A 22729-nucleotide genomic window follows, 5' to 3' on the forward strand; every position below is an offset into this window, starting at 1 on the left:
CTGCTCATGGTAAGGCAGTCGGGAAGGCTTGGGAGGTGACTGCAGAATGAGGACAGCCACAGTATCACAGACTTAAGTCTAGTAGAAGTCAATGAAGTCCCAAAGAATTGGAGTTTTTAGGAGTAAGTCTTGTTTTCACCATTGTTTCAAGCAGTTTTTGCATCCTCAGGCCTGCTCAATGACAAGGTGACAACTGCTGGCCCTAGAGTTAGTACATCGGGCTCAAAAATAAGGATTTGCCATAAAACTGCGTAGAAGAAGAGCTACAAGAATAGCTTTGTCTGTCTAATAGCTGTGCATCATTCCCAACAGCAAATAGAGTTACGAAACATCCAAACCACTCTGGGCAGTTTTGATATAATTTATTTGTCTTGGTCTTTTTTTTTTTTTCTTGCATAGGCATAAATTACAATCTGTTGATTAAAAAATAAAAGGAACAAACCAGTGCAGCATTTGCAACAGGCTACAGCATCAAACACAAACTCCTGTCTGTAACCATCTGTTTCTGCAGGGCTAATTCGTAACATGTGTGTAGGGCAAACTGAGAAGGAGAGAGAATAGAGGAGGGAAATGGAGTAAATAAGAGAAATCTGCTCCCACAGCTGTTCTGCATTTCTCCTGCCTCACCAGGCTCATCTTTGGCATCAGCTCTAGGATTCAATACCCCCAGGCAAAGAAGCACATGCTGAAGCAGCAGTTTTACGTGCCCTCTTCTTCTGCAGTTCTCGGAAGGGCTGCAGAAATGCTACAAGCTACAGTCTGGAGAGCCAGCGGCCCTGGGCACGCAGTGCAGGTGCTCGGGCTGCAGCCCAGCACTGATGCTGAATTTGGGGGCTGAAAACCCACGTGTAGCCTCAGCATATGTTCCTGGGGATCCTCACACAGATGGCATGGTGAGGCCTCCAAAACCAGCTAGAAAAGAGCATGAAGCCTCAGGATGAGCTCTCACTGGTGTCTGCAGGGAGTTTTACTTACAACAGCAGAGATTTTCATGTCTAAAGGACAGGGCAAGCTTGCCCTGTAAAGCCAAATGCTCCCTAACCCAGACACAGCAGTTAACACCCACGTGGAAGGAACAGAGATCCCACTACAACTCCATTCTCAGGGGAAGAGGTCACCTTTCCTGCCTCTCACCAGCATGCCTGATTTACCACAAAATAATTTTTCTTGGGCAAAGACCTTGTCTGCCCTCACAGTCCAAGCCAGAGACCAGGGAGCCAGAAGGAACATAAGAAAAGGGGTTTTCCCGGGCTCATGGTTATGGCACTTGCTCCAGCAGCCAGAGAAAGGTGAGAAAAAGGGAGAGCTTCATCTCTGCTCTCTCTTTATGATTCAAATAAATACAGGAGCTGGTCTGCTGAGCCCAGAACAGGTCTAGGCATTCATAGAAGCACAGCTCCATGTGCTCAGTGCACTCACGGACATGACTCCAAGGCAAGCGGGCAGCTGTAGACAAGTTTAAAATAACTTTGGCTGTGGATGCCAAGAATTAAGACTATGCTCAATATAGGAGCGAATTTATAGTCCCTGGATCTGGCTCCAGGTCAGCTTTCTCCCTGCAGCAGGGCCTCCCAGCTCTGCAAGAGGCTCCACAGGGTAAATTTAACCTGCTGGAGACAGGACTCTGCCCCCTGGGCTCACTTCCCCTGCTTGGAGCAAGGAGACCCCTTCAGAAGGGAGGTGCTGCCACCATCCTCCCCCTCCCAGGCTGGCATGGAGGGAGTGACAGCTCAGCAGCTCTGCCTGCTGCCCATCAGGGGATGCTGAAAGGAGACACTTCTTCAGCCCCTTCCTCTCCTCCTCTATGCCTACAGTGCTTCAAGCAGAGATCACGAGAGTGGGAATCAATACATGGTGCTCTCATGGTGCCAGGGGAAGGACAATACCAGCACTGGACACGGCTGAAACACTGACCACAAGCCCTTTAGCTTTTCTTTCAATGAAACACAACACAAAGCTGAAGGCTGTTAACACCATCCAAGAACATAAGCCAAATTATGTGATGCAGGCAGCCAGGAGGTGGAGGGGCCAGATGGCCCTGGCACTCCTCAGCCTGGGGAAGGTCCCTGTGCATCCTCCCTGCAAAGACCCACTCTGCCTCCTCCCATCCAAACAGTACAGGCAGGATTCACATGCCCACTGCAGGCAGAACTCCCCCTCCTGCTCTGGCCCAGCCCTCCCACAGCCAGGGCTCAGAGAACAGTGCAGTGCCAGTGAGGAGAGGCAGGAGGGAAAGGGAGCCCTTCCAAGAGAAAGGAGGTCAGCCTGCACCAGCCATCTGCCATGGGGGACCGGGAGCTGAGGGAGCCCTGCAGGCGGGGGTGGCTCTGCAGGCTGGCACCTGCGAGCCCTGGCGATTGCCCCATCTATCTCCCCCCCAAGAGCCCTGGGGCAGCAGCTCCCACTTGCTGCTAACAGTCAAGTATATACAGATGCAGCCATGGGCAGGAGGCCACAGCCACGCATTGCAGTCTCGGAGGACATCCGGAGCAAGGAGGGCAGGAATGCCTCCAGCACCCCACCAGCAGCAGTCCACAGAGGACCCCAGCTTCCAAGTCCAGCTACCAAGCCACCAACAACTTGAGGCCCGTATTTTAAACAGCTCTGCTCATCTTACTCTAGTTTATCCTACAGTGTGCGCTATTCTCCTACTAAACAAAGCTCTAGCCCTCTCCACATCTAAGCCACTCATCCAAGTGGCACCATGTAACATTCTCTGGTTAAGTACAAATTGCATGGAAAAAGTCTTTTTTCCCTTTGTAACTACAAACCCCCCCCCAAAAAACCCACCCCAACACCCCAACCCAACTGGAAAATAGCTCCCCTCCCCACCCCTCTTAAAAAAGAAGTATCAGAACAAACCCCAAAGGAAAAGCAGGCAACAGGAATTTTCAATAGCATCATCAAGCTTAACACTGGGGAGGCAGCCAGCCAGGGAGGCCAACAGCATCGCCAAGACCCAACTCAGCCACTGGCAGCAGGAGGGCTTGAGTGGATGGATGGCAGCAGCAAGATGGGCTCTGCCACCACCACGTGCCACACTCCTCTCCTCCTGCTGCCCCAAACCATTAGTTTTATGTTAATACTTCATTAATACTGTCTTATTTCCTCTCTGCCGGCCCAGCATTGGAGGGCTGGAGATCTTTACCCAAACCAACACCAAGGCAAGAGAAGTGACCCTGTGTGGAGGGGACTTGGTAGCCATGACCGGTGGCTCCCACCTACTCTGGCAGCACCAAGTCAAGCACCACAATCCCACACATACACCCATCTCCTGCACCCAAGCCTGCATGAAGCACATCACAAAATGCCACACCCCTTTCCCAAGCCCTGGCAATGCTAGACACACCAGCAGGAGGGAGCAGGACAACAGGGACAAGGGGCAGCGCAGACCCGATACAAAGTTAGCTTAAAAAGTTAAAATGTCCCAGACGCACTGAAAACGAGCCAGGCTGCGCTAGGACCCACGTGGGATGCTCTTGCCTCACCACCCCGGTCCTTGGAAGAGTGAAAGCCTCACCCCTTCGACAGCAGCTCTTCTCCTCCCCCAGGGGAGCAGCCTCCTGGGGCGGCTGCTGGCACATCCCAGGATTTCTACGTGCGAAGCAGTGAACCAGACGCATCCCCTGCTGCTGTCAGCCTGGCAGCATCCTCATCCCGCGCGGAGCCGGGGGTCAGTGCGCCAGCTCCCCGTGCACACGGAAGCGGTAGATGCAGGTGTATTCGGGGTGGCCCCAATTGCTCAGCACCCGGAGCTCCACCAGCTGGTATGTGCCCATGGAGTCACCCTTGGGGAAGAGGGAAAAGAAAAACTTGAGCCCTTGAGAGCTCTGTGAGGCTCAGAGACCCCAGAGGCCCCATTTTCTTCTCAGGGGTCAGGTGCTCCAAGCATTTACCTCCAAGTAAAATGTTTGGATGGGGTCGCCATCATGGTTGTAGGTGAACTGTCCAAGGAGAAGGCCCTCCTCCTCTCCTTCTTCCTTTAAGCCCTATGGAAGGGCAGGGAAGCATAAAGGGAGAACCAGGGGTCATCAGAGAGGGAAACCAGAGGTGATGCACACACTCAGGGCAGAAGAGGGAGAGGGAGACGCAAGCATGCTTGGCCCCCACTCCTGCTCTTCCAGGTCAAAATAGACAAATAGGAACAGGGACCAGTGGGGAAGGATGAAAAGGGGGAAGACCAAAAGTTACACCTACTCAAGCTCTTTTGTCCCCTCAAACTCTTTCTGAAACCCAGTGCTGCCCCTCCCCCCACCAGCATTGCTTCTTCCTCTTCTTCAGGATAAGACCAACCCCCCCGGAGCACCCCACAGCCAGGTATAGGGTTTGTTATCCCTCCCTTCCAGGGCCCTCCCACTGTGGCCCCCACCCCTCCCTCAGGTCTGGGCGAGGGCACTCACGTAGACAGCAAAGTCCTTGGGGGCACTGGGGATGGTCCCCTGGGGTGAGAGGGCTTTTGGGATGTGCTCTAGCGTCACAGCCGTGGGGCGGATGATGCCGGAGAGGCGGATGACAGCAAAGCCCTGGGAACCACGAAATGCCCAGCAGTTCCCAGGGTTGACGTCTGGCTATGAGCATGGAAGTGAGACACCAGCAACGTTACCACCATCAGTGTTACTTTTCTCCCACCAGCCTGGCTGCTGGCTTGGAGCAACAGCCAAAGACCACTAAAACACCCACATGAGGAGCAGCCCAGTCCTGCCTCTCAGAGCCCACCTGCAGGATGACACGGGGGGACTGCGAGTGGTACCACAGGGGGATGCCGAACAAGCTCAGCAGCGCTGTCCGTGTCTCGTAGGTCTCTGAGCAGCGAGTGTTGATGACGCTGGCCCCTGGCATGAGAGAGGATGGCAGCAGGTGAGCTGCACACCAGCACCCTGTGGTCACCTCCCCAGGACAGCTGGCTCGTCCCCACCACCCACCTGCTGACTCGAGGGCGTAGTCAACCATCCCCACACGGTCCTCGCTGTAGCGCTTCAGGGCCTGGCCCACGATGAGATGCACTTGCTGCAGTGGGAGCAGAGGGCACAGGAGGATGAAGAACTGGGGCAGGCATCCTGCCCCCCACCCGCCTGCCCCTGCAGGGACAGAGGGTGCAAGGACCTTCCCACAAAACAGCCAGGGGATGAATCACCGCGGCAAAAATGAGAGGACACACGTTTGGCTGGGAAGCCTCCTTAGAGGTTGCTAAAAATACTCCAGGGGAGAGGAGCTGTGCAGTGAAGGGGCAGGGCCCAGGCACACTGCAATTGCCTGTCTTCAAGAGGGGCTGGCCCAGAGGGAGGAGAGGAACTACCAGACACCCCGGAAATCATCTGCTGCTCCCTCCCACCCTGTCCCACAGGATTGATGGGAGCTCCTCCCACCCAGAAAAGGAGGAAATGGCTGGAGCATCCACCTGGAGACAAACCCAGCCTAAGGAGCTAGGACCCCACAGCACCATGTTGGGTCCAAACTTTACGGAGTGCACAAAGCTTGCACAGACTATGGGGACTGCTAATCCCAGCTTGATCCCTCCCTCCACTACCTCCACAGGGAATTGCCAGCAACTCTTTCCAAAGCAAGCAGGCTCATTTTTTCCCCTTGGTGTCATTCTGCCGAAATGCTTTGCACCAAACAACTCAGCGGCGCTGCTGACGAATGAGGATAAGCAAGATGCTCCACCCATGGAAGCCTCGTTGGCACCTGTCCCACATTCTGGGTGAAGGATGCATGAGCAGAAGCTTGGATTTTAAGACAGTAAGAGCCTTGCAGGGCTGCAGGTACCTGTGACCCCTTCCAGAGCAGAGAGCAGGCGCAGCCCGAGAAGGTGTTTCAAGGGTGCTCCTGCATCCTGTGAGCCCAGGATCAATGTCCCAGCTGTGGGGGCTGTCCCAATGCCTCTGCCACCTGCCAGGCACACATGCCAGCCCCCTGCACACATGAAGTGGGGCACAGGCCAGCACTCACCTCCTCTGTCACTCCTGCAGTCCCTCCTTGCCTCAGGGCCACTCCAATCCCAGCCTGAGCATCCCGTGCCGACAGTCTCCGGTCCTCCAGGACTTTTGCAAGGATCTTGCGCTCCAGAGCCTGGAGCTCTGCTTGCAAGTCTTCCCGCTGCAGGATGAAGGCAGCGGCACCATCCTGCTGGGACTGTGACAGGAACCGACTGATCCACACCGGGAACTGCGCTTCCACCTGAAACAGTGCGGGCAGAGCTCAGCCCTGGGGCAGCGACCCTTGACTGCCTTTCTGCCGAACAGGCTGGGGACTGGGCACTCACATCAGCCCGCACTGTCTTCAGCTGCTCCAGTATCCCCTCCACGTGCTTCCCCATCACCTCCTGGTCTGACTTGAGGCTTGCCAGCTCCCTCCTCAAGGCTGCCACCTCCTGCTCCAGCTTGCCCACCTCCTGCCGGAAGGTCCCTCGCAGGCTCTCCTGCACCGAGCTGTGCCGAGAGAAAGGTAACAAAGCCTCATGCCAACAGGCCCAGCTCTCCTCTGCAAACTGGAGGAAGAGGTTCATCCCACATCACCTATGCTCAACCCCATCTCCAAACACAGTTTTAATTCCAGTGGCAGGAACCTCTTCTACTGTATCCCATGGGAAAGCATCCCCAGCTTGTGGCCTTGGCTGAAGGGCCACATTCACAGTGATGCAAAATGACAGTGGCAAAGGTCATTTGCCGCCCTTGCCCTTGGAGCCCTGCTGCCAGCCACAGAATCACAGAATGGGTCAGGTTGGAAGGGCCCACAGGGGGTCATCTGGTCCAACCTCTCTGCTCTAGCAGGGTCCTAGAGCACATGGCACAGGATTGCATCCAGATGGTTCTGGAATATCTCCAGTGAGGGAGACTCCACAACCTCTCTGGGCAGTCTGTTCCAGTGCATGGTCACTGCACAGTAAAGAAGTTTTTCTTCATGTTCAGGTGGAGCTTCCTGTGTACCAGTTTCTGCCCATTGCCTCCTGTCCTGTTGCTTGGCACCACTGAGAAGAGCCTGGCTCCAACTTCTTGTCGCTCTCCCTTCAGACACTGACATTGCTGAGGTCCCCTCTCAATTGTGTCTTTTCAAGGCTGAACAAGTCCCACTCCCTCAGTCTTTCCCCATAAGAGAGATTCTCCAGTCCCTTCATTATCTCTGTAGCCCTCTGCTGGACCTGCTCCAGGAGCTCCATGTCTCCCTTGTACTGCTGAGGAGTGCAGAACTGGACACAGCACTCCAAATGTGGCCTCACTAGGGCTGGGTAAAGGGACAAGATCACCTCCCTCAACCTGCTGGCAATGCCCTTCCTAATGCACCCAAAGGTACCACTACCTTTTTGGCCAGAAGGGCACAGTGCTGCCTCCCACAGACACCCACATATTCCTTCTTTCCTTTCCCCCCCCACACTATGCCTCTCAATCTCTCTCTCTTGTCCCAGGCAAACCAGCCTGGCTGAGGGAAATTCATCCAGCTACCTGCCAGCCCCTAGCAGAGCAATGGCTCTGCCCCACAGCCAGCATTACCTCTGCCACTCTGAGTTCAGCTCCAGCAAACGCGCTTCCATCTCCTGCCAGCAAGGGAAGAAGGGGTGAGACCCGTGACACCACTGGTGAGGGTGTCCTGTCCAGGTACCACCACACGCTTGTCACCTTACCCGAGAAGCTTGTGCCATCTTCCCCAGGCGCCCGTCTAAATCCCTCTGCACCTGGACTCGGAGGGCATCCAGCTCGCCCTGAAGGATGAGGAACAGGGTGGACTATCAGGGCCTGGCCCTGCACGCCCCCATCTCCCTGCATTCCCCACGTCCCTCACCTGGAGGTGATTGGCCATGTCGGTGCGGAGATGCTCCTTCAGCCCCGCGTCCCGGCGGCTCACCAGCCCTTCCAGCTGCGCAAGGATGTCCCCTGGGGGTGGCTCTCCCCCTGCTGTCACTGCTGCCGCCCCATGACGCAGCTCCCACCGGGACAGCTCGGCCTCCAGTGCCTCAAAGCGCTTCTCCAGGGACTGGAAGCGAGCCAGGAGCCGGTGCCCCCCCTGCAGCAACAACAACAGGGTGTGATGCAGCCCTCCAGGGAAGTGTCTGCTCCATAGGACCCCTGCACAAGGGAACCCTGACCACCTATTCCCACCCATTCCACAGAGTCAGTGGCATCTTATTCATCTGCTGCGTCCCAGGAGAGGGCAGATGTTCTCCCTGCTCCATCCCAGGGACACCCCAAGAGTGAGATGGCCACAAGCTGGGGGAGCCAATGTGGAGCCATCATCTGGCCCATTCTCCACCATTCCTCGTACCCTGGAAGCAATTGTTCCACAGATCACACCGTCCCAGCTCTCCCTGCAAGGCACTCATCCCACCTGGGCCACCACCATGCCTTTGCTGAAGCTCACCTGGTCCAGCGTGGTCAGGTCCCCTGCCCCAGGAACATCGGAGGAGGAGGAAAGCTTTCCAGCTCCCCACCATGCGAAGGAAGGCAGGCTGAGTGTCGACAGCCCATATGGGTAGAAGTACCAAGCTCCTGGGCACAGAAGGATGAGATGGTCAAAACCACAGGCTGGTAACAGGCCACAGTAGTGGACAGGGTGGACATGCAGAGGCTCAGCCATCAACATCCCCTGGGATTACCAGGGGACGCCGGCATGCGGGTGCAGATGGACCAGGTTACCAGAAGCCATGAGCACTGAGCTCCAGGCCATCCCATCCCCCAGCTATGGCAGTGGGATGCTCTGCACTGCCCCAGATCTCAGGGCAGCAGATCAAGTGAGGCTGACTCACCGTAGGCGGCAGCAGCGAGGAGCAGGAGCAGCAGCAGCAGCAGCAGGGACCTCTTCAGACGTGGGTAGCGCCTGGAGCACGGAGAAGAAAGAGGTGCCTGTAGGACTGCAGTCACCTTCCCCCACCTTTGGAGGGGGGCCAGATGGAAAGCAAAGCCCAGCCAGGCTTTAGCACAAGACACCCACCACCCCAAATGTGCCTCCCCTTTCCAGGGTCCTGCAGGCTTTCCCCATCCTGGTGTCCCCCAGCACCACACTCACCTGGAGAAGGGGATGCTGTGCAAGTGGGAAGCCGTGCCGGTGAGGCGGTGCCAGGCCCCTGCCAGCCCCGAGAACAGCCACCCCATGAACCGAACTGCCAGGAGAAAAAACAAGCCTCATGAGGAGTCCTGGCAGAGATGTCCCCTCCATGCCCAAGGGTGACACCAACAAGGGGATAAAACCCCTCCACCCAAACAGGGAATAGCATACACAGCACCTGGAGAGTAGAGATACTGACTGGCAAGAACACTGCTGCTAGAAGTGCCCCTGCCAGCCCTCCGCTCACCTGGGGAGGTGAACACCTGCCAGAGGAAGGAGCCCACCCGGGAGGCTGCAGTTCTCAGACCTGACCCGGAGCTACTCTGGCCTGAGTAATAGTGACCTGGAAAGGAAGAAGCAAGTCACCAATGCAGACAGCACCCCAGTGCATTGCCCACAGCAAAGGCTTTGCACTGTGGGTGGCATCTAGTGGGGACTGGCAGCACACTGGGTATAGCCAGGCCCTGGGCTGCTCCCCCTGGGGATGCCTCCCCTGCATTTCTGCCACTAAAGAGAGACTAGTGCATCCCTACCAGCATAGTCGTCCTCCGAGGAGTACCCAGATGAAGACGTGTAGGTGTCATATGTCTTGCTCTCCAGTACCCCATTGATCTTACTGGACTCAGTGTCCCCTGTGCCTCTTCTCCTCCTGGTGGAGAGCTCCCCACCTGCCCCAAAACACGGAGTTCCACTGAGAAACCACCCACCATCACTTCCACAAGAAGCAACCCAGCCAGCCAGCCCGGGCAGCTGCCCCAACACTGTCCAGTGTCCCGGGAGGTCCAGCTGCCCTGGGAGAGTGGGAAGGCTCACCCCAATACGTGCTGCTGTCCAGGTCATCATCCAGCATGGAGCTGCCCAGGGCAGCAAGGCCCCGGCTGCCCCCCAGGTAGGACTCGCTCATCATGGACTCGCTGTAGTAGGAGGTTTGGGTGCTGGGGGCGGGAGACAGGCGCTTTGTGCTACTCGATTTCCTCCTGATCGTCCTGCAGGAGGCGAGAACAGGCTCATCAGGCATGTGTGGTTACAGGGCGGGGGGGGGGGGGGGGGGGCGGTGTGTGTCACAGTGCACCCATGGGGGAAAATGGGGAATTCACTCTAATCCCTCGACCAGCATCACTTCCCTCCACACTGGATGGCGGCAGCTTTCGGAGGCTGCAAGCTCTGCTTTGCGGAGGCCTCCCGCCCGTCCCGGGCACCGCTTCCGCTCGCACCGCTGCGGTTTTCCGGCCGGCACTTGCAGCGCACCTCCCTCCCTCCCTCCTCCTCCTCCCTGTCGCCATCCAGCTGCAGCTGGGAGCTGGCACCCGGCCACCCCGGCAGGCTCCTGTGCCGGGCCCGTGGGCACGCAGGGGTGCCCGGGCAGGGAGAACGGGGCTCTCGCTGGAGCAGGGGCACAGCCAGTGCCCAGGCGGCCGCGGCCATGCCGGAATGCGTCAGGCTGGCCGTCACGCTCCCTTCTGCAAGCTATCCCCACACCCCACCCAGGAAGGTGCCCGATCCCCGGTGTGGGATGGAATACCCCGCCCCTGTCAGATTTGGGCAGGGGGAACCCCCCCACTCCTACCCCCCACTAACCTGCCGGTGGTCTCCTTGAAGGGGAGCTGTGTCCCACCCAGCAGGGATGTGCTGCTGCTGCTGGTCGTGGCATCATCGTCCCCGGGGTAATAGCGGGTGGTGGTGACAAGGCGCTGGCTGCGGCGGGACATGGCGGCAGCACGGAGAGGGGCTCGGCTCACCTGGGGGTGACGAGGGGGCGGGGGAGAGAGGCAAGTGTCAGTGGGAGGGTCCCTGGAGGGACGCACCCGGCGGGATCCCACTCGCGGAGACCCCACCCCTGTGGCAGGGGTCCCGGCCCACACCGAACACCGTCCCGAGCTGGCGGCCGTGGGGTGCCCCGGGATGGAGCCGCCTCCCCTTACAGGCCGATAAACCCCTTCGCCTCCTTCCCCTTCCCGCGGACCGCCCACGCGTGGAGCGGCTACCCCCGGCCCCACACATCTCCCCCCCAGGCCCCGGTACGAGCCGTCCCGCCCGCAACCCCCCGGCTCTGCCCCCGCCGCGCCGTCCCCCTCGCAAACCCACCGGCAAGTACGGGGCAGCGGAGAACGATCCCCCCCGCCCTCCCCGGCCGCTCTCGCCGCCGCCGCCGCCGCTCCCTTTTGTTTTGCGGGGGAAGGCGGCACCCGCCTCCCCGCCCTCCCCCCGGGCCCCCCCGCCGCCGCCGCCCCGCCCCGCCCGCCGCCGCGGAGAGGGAGCAGCCACCGCTCCCCCGGCCTCTGGGGACCTCTTCTTTATCACCACCATCATTGCTATTTATTATTATTACCGCCATTGGCATATTCTTTTTATTTCATTTTATTTTATTTTCATCATTTTGGGGGGGTGGGGGGGCCATGATGGGGGCCATCCGCACTCTGCTGCCCGCCAGGACCTGGTCCCCAAACACCTCACCCCTGGGGTTCCTCCTGCCTTGTCCACCACGAGCAGCAGTCAGCCCACACTGCCAGCCAAGGGCGTGGGTGATGCCAGCCCAAAATGGGAGCTCCCGGGTGCAGGGCTGCACCCCAGCCCCGTTTGGGCTTTGTTGGGGTGCGTGGTTTGCTGGTCCTGGTGGGGTGGGAAATCCCCGCACCCCACGCACCACCCGTCACGGCGACACGGCCGAACCTGTCCCTGGGCCGTGGGCAGCCCCGCTCGACACCCGTGTGCCCACGCCGCCTCGACTGGGCGGGCGTGTTCTGCTGCTCCCTGGGCCACTGGCCCCAGACACCCCGCTGCCATCGCTCTCCCCCGCGGGCAGATGGGCTGGCTCGTCAGGGGCGTCTGAGCCAAACTGGGCTGCTCCCATGGGACCTTGAACCGCTTCGGCACAGCTGGGACCTTGAGCAAACTCACCAGGCTGAAAAGACAGCCGCCCTCCCACGCCCCGCGTTTTAAATTTGACGGCGCCTCGGAAAAAGATTTGCCTGGGGGAGCTCTGAGAGGGAGGGGAACCTGTAACTGGACACGGTTTGTTTAGGCCGTATCTGTGAGGCACGGTGCAAGAATGGTCCCGCCGGCTTTGGGTATGGGGCAAAAAGGTACTTATATAAAGAGTTAAAAAAAAAATGAAGCTGGCAGAGGGGGAGGAACCTATTGCAAAACAGCCCTGAAACCTTTTCCTCCATGTCCTGGGTTTTGGGGCACAAGCCAGTGCAGCAGCAGGAGGACGTGCTGTCAGTATCGGGGGGGCACACTGCAACAAACCCCAATTCAGCGTCCCCAGCCCCGTTGTGTAATGCAGACAGATCCTCTTTGTCTCCTTTTTTTTTTTTTTTTTCTTCCTTTTGAGCCCTTTTTCTTTCCAGCCAAAATCTCTGCCTAGCTTTTCCAGCTTCATCTCCCACTGTGCCAGCTGCCCTTTTTCACCCTTTCCTGTGGCTACCCATCCCTTTGCAAGTGTCTGTCTGGGACAGAGGACATCTCCCCTCCCCAGTGGCACCTTTATCTCTGGCCATGCAGATGGCAATCCCATGTCCCGACCTGGGTACCCTGGCAGTAGCTGTCACAATGGCACCTGCTCCAGCTGACGTACCCCTGCGTGGATTAACCCCCCCGGGAGGCTCAGGGGATAAGCTGGGTGCTGAGCCACCAGGCACTAAGCAGAGTGCACAGCCCCAGGTCAATCCATCCCCTCCTCAGGAGCCACTTTTTCAGGCATAAAGGGAGTCAGCAGCAGTTCCCAGGGGATTTGGGAAGATGTTCTGGGGGGAGTGGGGTTTGTCCTTGCTGCATCCCTGGTCCTGTGGAGGAGGTGGTGATGCCAGAGCCATGGGAGTTTTTGAGTGGGTGTGGGAAGACTGGGGCAAAGATAAGTGAGTGGCTGGGAGCTTGTGCCTCATTTTCCCCACACCAGCAGTGGGGAGTCTCGGCTCTCTTTGGGGGTCACCACGGCATCACCATGCTGGGGGCGGGGGTGCGGCAGAAGGAGATTGCCAGCTGTTCCAGTTTGGCAGCTCTTGCCGGGGAAAGGCAGGAAAAATCCCTACCCTTTCCTAAAAGGCTTTGGAGGGCTGAAGTGACACGTCCAGGCACGTGAGGATAGGCCAGGGCTGGGAAAGCAGCCTTGATGGGGAAGATCACAGCTCGTGTCTTCTCCACTAGACCAACCTTTTTATTTAAATTCCCTCCCTGTCCCAGCTATCCTTACAACCTGCTTTCCTGGTTCATCACGCCACCAGCTCTGGCACCATCAAAAGCTGACGCTACACAGAATCAGAGCTGCACATCGATCCCCACATCATCCTTGGCAGCACACCAAAACACCCCAATCCAGCAGGATTCCCAGCCCCCCATCACACCCATGACCCCACATCATCCACCAGCACCTCTTCCTGGCGGGCTGCCCTGGCCAGGCAGTGTCCCACTGCCGCCAGCACTTTCCCCAGGCGCCGGTCCAGTGCCCACAGGTGGGGCTCGGCCAGGACAGGGGCCAGTGGATCTGTGGCCAGCGCCTCCCGCAGCAGGTCACTCAGGCGGTAGGGCTGGGTGGCCAGCAGCTGCAGCCGCAAGTAAGTCGACTTCTTGATGCTGCCAGAGATGAGGAGGGAGAGGTCTCAATAGGAGGAGCCTCCCCCCAACAGCAGATCCGGGGGGGGCGGTGGCAGCCCCTTACCTGCAGCACTGCTGGAGGGGGGCCAGGATGGACGGTTCATCACGCGAGTGTGTGCCGAAGCTGGGGGTGGGGAGAAGCCCACCGGGAGGTGTCAGGATGGCATTTCAGCAAGACACCCCCCTTTGCTGTGACTGCTCCCCCTACTCCCCAACTTTACCCACGACCGTTGTCCAGGTGGAGCAGGAAAGTGTCATTCCCAAATTTCTCAAAGGTCTCGTAGTGGTGCCGGTCCATGTTGCCTGTGGCGGGCCAACAAATTTGCCATCAGGTTGTGTGCTGGGAGATGAGAGCAGGGACATGGAGCACACTCCTGGTGTGAGACTGAAACCCAGAGCCTGGAGGAAAGGGTTGGAGGCACCTCTAGGGTGTCCATCTGGTGGCCATGGCCGTGGAGGGGAACTGAGCAGAGACCCTATGGCCTCCAGGCCCCTTCTCATCCCAGCAGCCCCACAGAGGGACAACAGTGGCAAATGGAGCAGAAGTAATGGCAAAGGCATGGCTGGGTGGCCAGGAATGAGGAGATGGGAAACTCTCCAAGTCAGATGCCGGTGAGGGGACAGTGCAGGGAGGAAGAAGTGGCCCAGGCACAGGAGAGGCAGCAAGAGCCCTGGGCAGCATCATCTCCGCCTCTGGCTCTCCAGGGGCTGCATGTGACAGTGTGCTGGAAGGCGCATCCCATGTCCAGGGTACTTAGCTGGGATGTCCCTAGAATCTCTTGACCTTCAACTTCTGCCTGGGAAATGCCTTCGTGGCACAGCCCTGTGCTCTCATTGTGGGTAAGACTGAGGCTCACTGCAGCCTGAACAAGTTTGGTCAACAGACCTCGCAGGACATGGTACCACAGGACATGGAGCCATTTGGGCCTCTTGGTCCTGAGGGACCTCCACAGCCCTCAGCACAGGCATGGAGGGGCTCACCCATGAGGAAATCGAGGATGGTCATGTCGATGAGGTCGAGGAGGCGACGGCCCCTGTTGTAGGGCGGTGTCTCTCGCACCTGAGCGCAGTAGTTGGGGTTCAGCTCCCACCTGGTGGCAGAGGCCGGAGAGGGGAATGGGGCCATGAGAGCAGCTGTGGAGAAGCCCCTTGCCATCCCATGGCTCTGCTGGCCCATGTCCCCACACCCCCCGTGCCCCGTCTCACTCAGCCTTCTTGCTCTTGTGGTAGGAGCGGCGCCAGGGGCTGCGCCAGGAGCGGCGCTTGGCCAGGGTCTTGTCAGGGAGCAGGGCAGCCATGGAGCCCTCCAGCCGGTCCGGTTTGCCGCAGAGGGCGTGCTCGGTGGAGCAGTAGTAGGAGCACTCCCCATAGAAGCAGACGTTACCCGCTGGCCATGGGGACAAAGCAAAGGTTGACAAAGAGAAGGAAGGCAACAAGCCCACGACCCCCAGGCAGAGTGGTCAAGCAAGCAGCCAGGGGAGGATGCTCCACCATCCACTCTGGCCATGTGCCACTAGCAAAGCAATGGCAAGGGAGGCTGTGAGGAGCACAGGCCTGTGGCAGGGTAACCATGGGAGCTGGAACAGTCCTCAGCAGGATAGTTTGTCCAAGTGTGGGGGGAGCCAGGGCAGCAGCAGTGAGCTCCAGGTGAGCTCCATCCAGGTGGCCACAGGAGAGGATGGAGAGCATGAAAGGTCACCTGGGGAGATGAAGAAAGTCTTGGCCAGTTTCTTGTCTGTGGTGACATCCCGAATCTCCTTTGTTATGTTGACCAAACGACCAGAAACTGGGGGGATTCGCCGGAAATCCAGGATCCTGAAACACAGAACTTGGAACCATTTCTTACTGACCTCAGCTGGTTTAATCACAGTGAGTTATTAAAACCGACAGGAGACACATCCCTCAGCGAGCAGGAAGTGGGATGAAGGAGCAGTTTCTCTGGTGCTTTGCCAGTATGGGAGGGCAGGGTTGGATGCAAAGCTTATGCTCACCTGTCTAGGTGGAAGGCTGCAATCTCTGCATTGTGCCGCTCAAAGTCTGAGAAGTAGAAGAAATCAATGGGGGTCTCCTGGTCCCGGGTCTGCCTGGAAGGAGAGAGGACGGTGGGGGCAATCATCATGAATGGGGGCACTCCAAGCATGGGATTAGTTCCAAACCACCACTCCCCTTCTGTCCCCTGGTGACACTGGAGACAGCCAGACCCAGTCTCCTCCAGTCACTTCCTGATGGGTGGTGTGGCTCCAAGCCCTCTATCCAGGCTCCCATGCAACCCCTGCCTCCAACTCAAGGGTGGGTAAGCCCTCATGGACTGGAGGCTCCTGGATGGTCCTCATGGACCACCTTCTTCTTTCCACCACTGGAGGTCACTACCCCATCACAAGCTGCATCCAGTTTGCAGCGAGCACGGCCAGGGAAGGCAAGGGAAAGGGGACCATTCTGCTCGCCTCAGTTTTGGGATGGAGGTGCTGAAGCGAGGCAGCGCGTGAAGCATTTCTCCATTTCTCCCTCCATGAGCTGGCTACTCCTCACTACCTAACAGGACCATGTGGGCGAGGTATAGGGTTGTCCCAGGCTCTACTCACTTCATGGGCTTGAAGAGGGCCTGCCCATAGTTCGGGAACGTCATGATGAGCTTGAGCTGGGTCCCGCCAGACTTCTGGACTGAAAGGAGGCACATGGGGATGAGGGAGGCAGGCAGCAGGCAGGGGGGCAGGGCTGTGGACAGGGGTGCAGGCAGGGAGATGGTACCCGAGCTGACGATCCTTTGCGTGGCCAAATCCCGGAGGAGCGTGGGCAGCAAGGGGTCCCGGCGGGGGTACAGCTCATAGCGGTTGATGCCGACATGGAATTTGAGCCAGGTGGGGTAGGTGTCGTAGGCCGTCTTCCCTGTCGGGAGGAGCGTCTCGGCTTTACTGCTGCTGACCCTGCAGCCCGACAGCCACCACCACCCCAACAACAATGACAGCTTTTAGTTGGGACAGGATGGGTCCCGTGTCCCCGGGCCTTTCCTGGGAGCCAGTGCATGGAGGGTGAGATGGGGAGAAAGCCCAGAGCAAGGCCTGGATGGGTTCCAGGTTTCATGGTGGCCCCTGGCCTATATGGCCTCCACGGGGCCCTTGGCACCTGGCAGATCCCACACAAAGTCGGTGGCCAGAAAGACCCACCAGCATGGCTGGATGGGACACAATGTCTTTCTTCCATTCCCCATGGAAAATCCCTGGGCTGATCCTGCTTCTCTCATCCATGCATTTATTTCCCTGCCGGAACAGATCACCTCATTGTTTCTCCCTAATGGATTAGCTCCCAGGAGTACAATCTGCTACACCCCTCCATGTGCTTACTGGGGACACACGTGTGTCCACAGAACAAGGGTGGAGAAGCATGAGCTTTCCAGTCATCCCCAGCACTGACCTGAACTCCCGTCCTCAGCACCCCATTCCCCTTGGGTGGGTTTATCACACACCCCTGGTTTCCCCAGGGGGATAAGTTTGGGTTAGCACTGTGCCTGTCTCTGTGCATCCTGCAAATTTGCAGTTTTCTGGCATTCAAGGGAGCCCCTGGGGGTATCTGCCCCACCTCTGTGCTAGCACACACAGGCACCACAATGGCACAGTTAGCCTAAGGCACCTATAACCCAAATCCATGTCTCTCTCTAGGAAAACACAGACTGTGCATCGATTTCATCAAACCAGACCCAAGGCTACCGATAGGTGGTCCTCAGAGACAAGGCAAATACCCATTTGTGGAAAACAGCTCTTAAGCCAGCTTTTATTCTCTCCCAGTTCTAGCAGGCACCACTTTTGGAAGGTGTGCTTTCCATATGGAAGATGCTATGTGTTACAATGATAAAGCTTTTAATATCTTCCCTTCTAATTAGAGGTTAGTAGTCCAAAGATAAAAATAGACAGCCATCAGCAGTGAGCTCACCATACGGCTGAGCCTAAAGAGGTCAGGCAATATCCTGCAAAATGCAGGACAGAAACAGTCTCACGGTTAGAGGCAACCTACATTGCAGGCTTTGCATCTTCACCATACCAAGAGAGGGGGATAAAACTGGTTAGAAATCTGGAGTAGGGACTTCCTCATATACAGAGAGAGAGACTAAGGGCTAGCCTGCATTGGGGAAAGGAAGGAGCTGAGGAGATCACCTAATAGATATCCATAATACAGTGAATAATTCAAGAGTCGCCTTTGGCTTTGCTGTGTGCTACAAGCTTATGGGTAGCAGCCCAAAAGTTCAGGGCTAGGAGAGGATTTAAGATATGAGAAGAGCATGCTTAGCAATGGGGGCCCCTCTGGGGTAGGATGCTGATCTACATAAGGAAACAACATGTTTGGTCCCTGCTGCTTGTCCCCTCAAGTCCACATATCCCCCAAATGCAAGCTAGAGTTGAGCTTGCTCCTCACCATTTGTCACTCCCGCTGCTGTGCAGGCTGAACTTCTCCATGGGGTTGACGATAAACAGCTTGTCTTTCTCTGTCACCTCTGGGATTGGGATGTTGTAAAGAGGATGCTCGAAGAGTGCTGCCAGCTTTGATCCCTTGGTCCACCCTGCATTCCCCTCTTCGTGCTGCTGTTGGACCCCTGGCTCTCCAGCCCTTACATGCAGCCCCACTCTCCATGGCTGGGAACTTTTCTCCAAGGAGCCATTGCTTCCACTGAAATCCTGAAGGATTCGCAGGCTCAGCTTTTTGAGGCCAGCTGGCATGGGGCTGCCTGACAGGACACCCACAGCTTTTGGTGCTTTTGTATCACAGCCACACGGCCTGTGGGCTGTGGGGAGAGCAAAATCCATCACCAGGTGCACAAGAAGGGCCAAGAGCAGAAGAAAGAAAAGGCTGATTTTAAATTTCCTCTGGAAAAGCGTTTGCAGCCGGCACCGCATCCTTCCTCATACAAAATGCTCAGCAAGGGATGGCCATCCACACAAGGTTTAAAATGTTGGTGTGGCTACAGCCTCCGTGCAAAAATAGGAGAGAGGTTTCCTGGATTTAGAGCATTGCAGCTAAAGAGCAACTGGTGCAAGGCAGAGTGACAGGAACGATCTGTCACCACGGCACCTCACAGTGTGACACCACCAGGAGGGGACAGGAGGTTGTGGTGGGGTTTATCAGTGCTGATAAGGGTCAAGCTGGCACTGCCAAGGTTAGAGTGAACAGGGCAAGTTCCAAAATCAATAGCTGCAAGGCTGGCTCAGGGACAGCAACGGGTGCAGATGACCTCCTACTGTCCTGTCTCTCTGTGCTGCCACCTGCACAGGGCTGCAGAACATTTCCTTGAACACAGGGCATTAAAATGGTTCTGCCCCTCTGCAGCACACACCCTGCCAAGCACTATGTAGCCCCATTCCCCATGTTCATCATAGCTGTACTCTCAGAATCCAGAAGAATTTTTTTTCCCATTGCTCGGCCAAATCAATTTTATCACTCTTCCCCATCCATTCAAAATCAGTTGTACTCAAGCCCACTCTCAAAAACCACTCAAACTAGGTAAAATAAAGGGGAGGAGTATCAACATTGCTGCGAGGGAAAATGCTGGGCAGGCCGTGTAAGGAGGGGCTACCAGGCTGCTGAGTTTCATGGGCAGGGATGCTCCCAGGGCCTCTAAAGCAGGTAGGGGAGGCAGGCAGGCAGGAGTGGGGATACTGCCTTTGGCATTGGCACAGAGGAGCAGTGGGACCCACCAAGTGCTGGGCAGGATTGGCAGTTTGTGGAAGGGAAGAGCATTTCCTTTTACAAGAAATTCACTTTTTCGGTGACACCCAGGGACACAGAGCTGGGATGCGTACACAAAAATGGTTCATGACTTGTAGGGGTGGAGCTTTGTATTTGATAAGGGACAGAGAAGCACAGGACCACCTGCAAAAAGTCTGGGGGCTGGGGTACAGAGTCTGGCACAATATTTCTTTTTGATCTTCCAAAGGATGCAGAAGGCATGTGAAATCCCATACACCATATAGTCCTTCCTTGTCGCGTGGTGCACCAGCAGCCAGCTTGCAAATCCTCACTCCCAGCCAGGGGAGTGGGATCAGAGGGGAGGAGGGGATATTCTGCTGCCCTCCCCGCACCGTCCTGTGCGGGCTCCTTCCGTGTGTGTCTCGGTCCCCTCCCAGGCGGCGCGCTGGGAACGCGGCGTCCCCGGCGTTCTTGGCTCGCGTGTCCCACGGCGCGACAGTTGCCTGGAAACCGCCTCCGGCTGCCACCATCACCGCCCCAGATTCAGCCAGCCCCGCGTTCCCTGCCTTCTGCTAACAAGATGGCCGAGGAGAGCCGGGGCAGGCGAGGAGGAGGACAGCTTCCCAGCCCGGCTGGCGAGCTCGAAGGCCCGCAGAAGGAGCTGGTGGAGGGGAGCAGATGGCTTCCCTGGGTGGGGGAACACAGCGTCTTGCTTCGGGAAGTTCGCTGAATTCAGTCCGGACACACGGCTCAGAAAGAAGGCCCCTAGGAGGGGCTGTAGCTGGAACATGGGATCATTAGGTCATGGCTCAGGAAAAAAACAACCAACCAAAACACCCACTCCGTGTACTAAATGATCGCATCAGAGGACCTGGGCTCGGCTCCCGGAGCAGGGCCACGGATTTCTTTATTCCAGAGTGAGCCCTGGAGACCTCCTCCTTCTGGTGCCCCAAACCAGCTCCAAACTGGGCTGGAGGGGATAGAAACTTCCTTCTCATGTCCTTTAGTCAGATAGGCACAGGGACCCTATGGGCTGAAGCCACCCTACTGTTAGTCCCATTCCCAGATACTGAAGCTTAAAATCCTACCACATCACCCTGATTTAGCATCCCAGTGGAAAGTAAAGGCAGGGGGCTTGGGTGAGGCATTTGCCACCCTTAGCACTTCAATACTGCCATTAAATATTAACCAAAAGATTTTTCAGCAAGTCAGACATGAGCCTGCAGCAACAGAGAAGAGCTGGAGACCTTCAAAGCCTGCCCCGATCACCTGACAAGCACTTCGGTGTACCTTGTTGCCATGACATCATCATAGAGACGTGGTTGAATTTGCACCTCTTTCTTCTCATCTCCCCCCTCCAGCTCTTCCTCCATCCTCCCAGCAGATTCAAGTCACCTTTGGGGCGGAGGAGGAGCCCTACATCCGAGGACATTTTCACTGCCGGCTCCAAATCAGGACTCAGCAGCAGCTGATAATGATGTTCCCATCTCCCCTCAGCAGGGAGGGATGAAGTCATGAGGCACAGCCTCTGAGCTGCTATCACAGATTTAGGGGACGGGTGGATAGAAAAAGTCATTTTGGCTGGCACCCATCCATCACTCTCCATTTTTCATCTCATTTTCTACATCTGACTCAGCCTGATGCTTTGATGGGTAATGGCAGCAATATGCAGGGGGGCATGAAATGAGAGGGAAACATAATAGCAAGCAAACTGTTGCCAACTTTCCACTGAAAATCCGTAAGTAAAAATCATCCAGAGCAATTTTATAGTAAAAAGTAGAGAGGCCTTAGAGGCTCTAAAGCATCATAGAATCAATAGTTTGGGTTGGAAGAGACCTTTAGAGGTCACCCAGTCCAATGCCCCTGCAATGAGCAGGGACACCTTGAACCAGATTATGTTGCTCAGAGCCTCATCCAACCAATCCCTGAGTGTTTCCAGGGGTGGGGAACTCACCACCTCTTGGGGCAACCTGTTCCGGTGTTTCACCACCCTCATTCTAAAAGACTTCTTCTCGATATCCAATCTGGAACAAACCTCTTCTAGTTTAAAACCTCTAAGCCTTGTCCTATCACAACAGGCCCTTCCGAAGTCCCTCTCCAGCTTTTCTGGCGCTGAGGCTTGTGCTTTCAGCTACAATGCCAACGACAGGCATGCAAACCAGCTAACAAGGGTTTGCCTCTTCATGGTAACTTCCTGTAGGAAAGCTGTTACCCTTGGGAACAAAAACAGCCTGCCACTCTCCTGTGAGTCACCTTGCACTTACCTAGCAAGAATGGCAGCGTGGAAGCTGACTTGCTGCACATTCACACAAAGCTCACCTCAATCTGTTTGCACACTCAGGCTTTGAGAAGGCTGGGGAGCAGTCACCCTTCCCTTGTTGCCAATGCAGGTCACAGAGACATTAGCTTGGGTCGGCTGGTGGCCAAAAAGATAAACAGGCAGCAAGTCCAAGAGATTGTGTGCTGAGGTCAGCAGCTCCCTGTGGTCATCTGCAGGTCACCACGACCCTGCAGATGCCCATGAGCAGCATGCCTCTGCATATGCACAGAGCAGTTAATTATTCATTAGTGTGAAAGAGGCACGATTAAAGTGACCGTGGTATGGCTGAAGGTATCATCCTACTCCAGTACAGGGCATTCCAAAGACACTGGCTTTACCTCTTCCTCTGAATTTAGAAGAGACAGAAAGTTGCAGAAGAGGAAATAATCTTTTCCACCTGCCAGCTGCAGAAAGTGTTGTCAACAGCACTATCTTCATGTAAAGGCAGCCAGCTGGAGGGACACAGAGCAACTGCACAACGAGATAGCTCAAAGGATTTGGGCTCTTCTATACAGCACAGCAATCCTGATCATGGGGCAGGTATCATGGTACCAACCTACCCTGGCCCAGCAAAGCACAGATGGTCCAAATTTGAAATAATTCTTAGTTGTCTTCATATTACTCCAATTTCTGGCTCCCTGACATAATGAAATTGAGAAAGGACATCTCTAGCGTAACACTTGAGGTTTACAAAAGGAACAAAAGGAATTGTAAGACCAGGTTGATCCACCACAGGCATTAATGCAGAAAGATCCTTCAGACTTGGAACTATGGACTAGAAGTGTCAGCTAGCAACATTCTGAGAGGAAATCTGAAAATTATGGAAGCCACAAATATGAGACTCCAATGGTCAGAGTTGAGGCACACTGGTGGGGCAGCAGACACAGCTACATTCCCTTGCTGCTACTGCTTAGACAGCTGCCTGGACAGAAGGATGTGGCCAGCAGCACCATGGGCCTGGCAACCTTCCTCACCATCGTGGCTTGTCCTGGTAAAAGGAACAAAACAGGGAGGCTGAGAGTCACACAGGAAATCTGCAGGATGGAGATCTGTCACTGTCCTCTGCCTGTGCTACACCATTGCTTACTTATTTCCATGTTTGTT

The 22729-nt window shown here is 56.4% G+C and overlaps 2 protein-coding genes across 3 annotated transcripts; both read right to left on the minus strand.

Annotated features, from left to right (window-relative positions):
- Positions 1–345: 345 nt before the first annotated feature.
- SUN2 (Sad1 and UNC84 domain containing 2) lies at positions 346–11229 on the minus strand. 2 transcript variants are annotated; one of them, XM_042051254.1, is made up of 18 exons: positions 11122–11229; positions 10615–10775; positions 9850–10022; positions 9570–9704; positions 9284–9379; positions 8998–9091; positions 8738–8808; positions 8353–8480; positions 7777–7998; positions 7619–7696; positions 7488–7531; positions 6263–6428; positions 5950–6177; positions 4923–5007; positions 4717–4832; positions 4401–4568; positions 3897–3989; positions 346–3788 (listed from the first exon to the last, which is right to left on the minus strand). In XM_042051254.1, exons 2-18 carry the CDS (start codon positions 10743–10745, stop codon positions 3675–3677), a joined length of 2142 nt encoding a protein of 713 aa, XP_041907188.1. In that variant the 5' UTR covers positions 10746–10775; positions 11122–11229; the 3' UTR covers positions 346–3674. The 2 variants fall into 2 exon arrangements, with proteins under 2 accessions (XP_041907188.1, XP_041907189.1); XM_042051255.1 differs by lacking the exons at positions 346–3788; positions 3897–3989 and adding an exon at positions 3996–4112.
- A 151-nt stretch (positions 11230–11380) lies between these two features.
- Positions 11381–22668, minus strand: LOC121675471 (extracellular serine/threonine protein kinase FAM20C-like). The gene is made up of 10 exons (XM_042050988.1): positions 18037–22668; positions 16378–16553; positions 16212–16290; positions 15621–15713; positions 15329–15444; positions 14836–15016; positions 14611–14720; positions 13851–13932; positions 13694–13753; positions 11381–13608 (listed from the first exon to the last, which is right to left on the minus strand). The coding sequence occupies exons 1-10, from the start codon at positions 18513–18515 to the stop codon at positions 13374–13376; spliced, it is 1611 nt and encodes a 536-aa protein (XP_041906922.1). The 5' UTR covers positions 18516–22668; the 3' UTR covers positions 11381–13373.
- Between the last annotated feature and the right edge of the window lie 61 nt (positions 22669–22729).

The sequence above is a fragment of the Corvus kubaryi genome, unplaced genomic scaffold (assembly GCF_017639235.1).
Source record: "Corvus kubaryi isolate FWS band 111438036 unplaced genomic scaffold, C.kubaryi_AGA036_p1.0 74, whole genome shotgun sequence".
Lineage (NCBI taxonomy): Eukaryota > Metazoa > Chordata > Aves > Passeriformes > Corvidae > Corvus > Corvus kubaryi.

Excerpts from the sequence above, each read along its gene's own strand:
- SUN2 (XM_042051254.1), bottom strand. The coding sequence starts at position 10,745 with ATGTCCCGCCGCAGCCAGCGCCTTGTCACCACCACCCGCTATTACCCC. Across the intron at positions 7,532-7,618 it reads AGATGGCACAAGCTTCTCGG|GAGATGGAAGCGCGTTTGCT; the intron begins GTAAGGTGACAA and ends CCTTGCTGGCAG. Across the intron at positions 4,569-4,716 it reads CCCCCCGTGTCATCCTGCAG|CCAGACGTCAACCCTGGGAA; the intron begins GTGGGCTCTGAG and ends CCATGCTCATAG.
- LOC121675471 (XM_042050988.1), bottom strand. The coding sequence starts at position 18,515 with ATGCGGTGCCGGCTGCAAACGCTTTTCCAGAGGAAATTTAAAATCAGC. Across the intron at positions 15,445-15,620 it reads GCAGCCTTCCACCTAGACAG|GATCCTGGATTTCCGGCGAA; the intron begins GTGAGCATAAGC and ends TCTGTGTTTCAG. Across the intron at positions 13,609-13,693 it reads CCCCTCCAGCAGTGCTGCAG|CATCAAGAAGTCGACTTACT; the intron begins GTAAGGGGCTGC and ends CATCTCTGGCAG.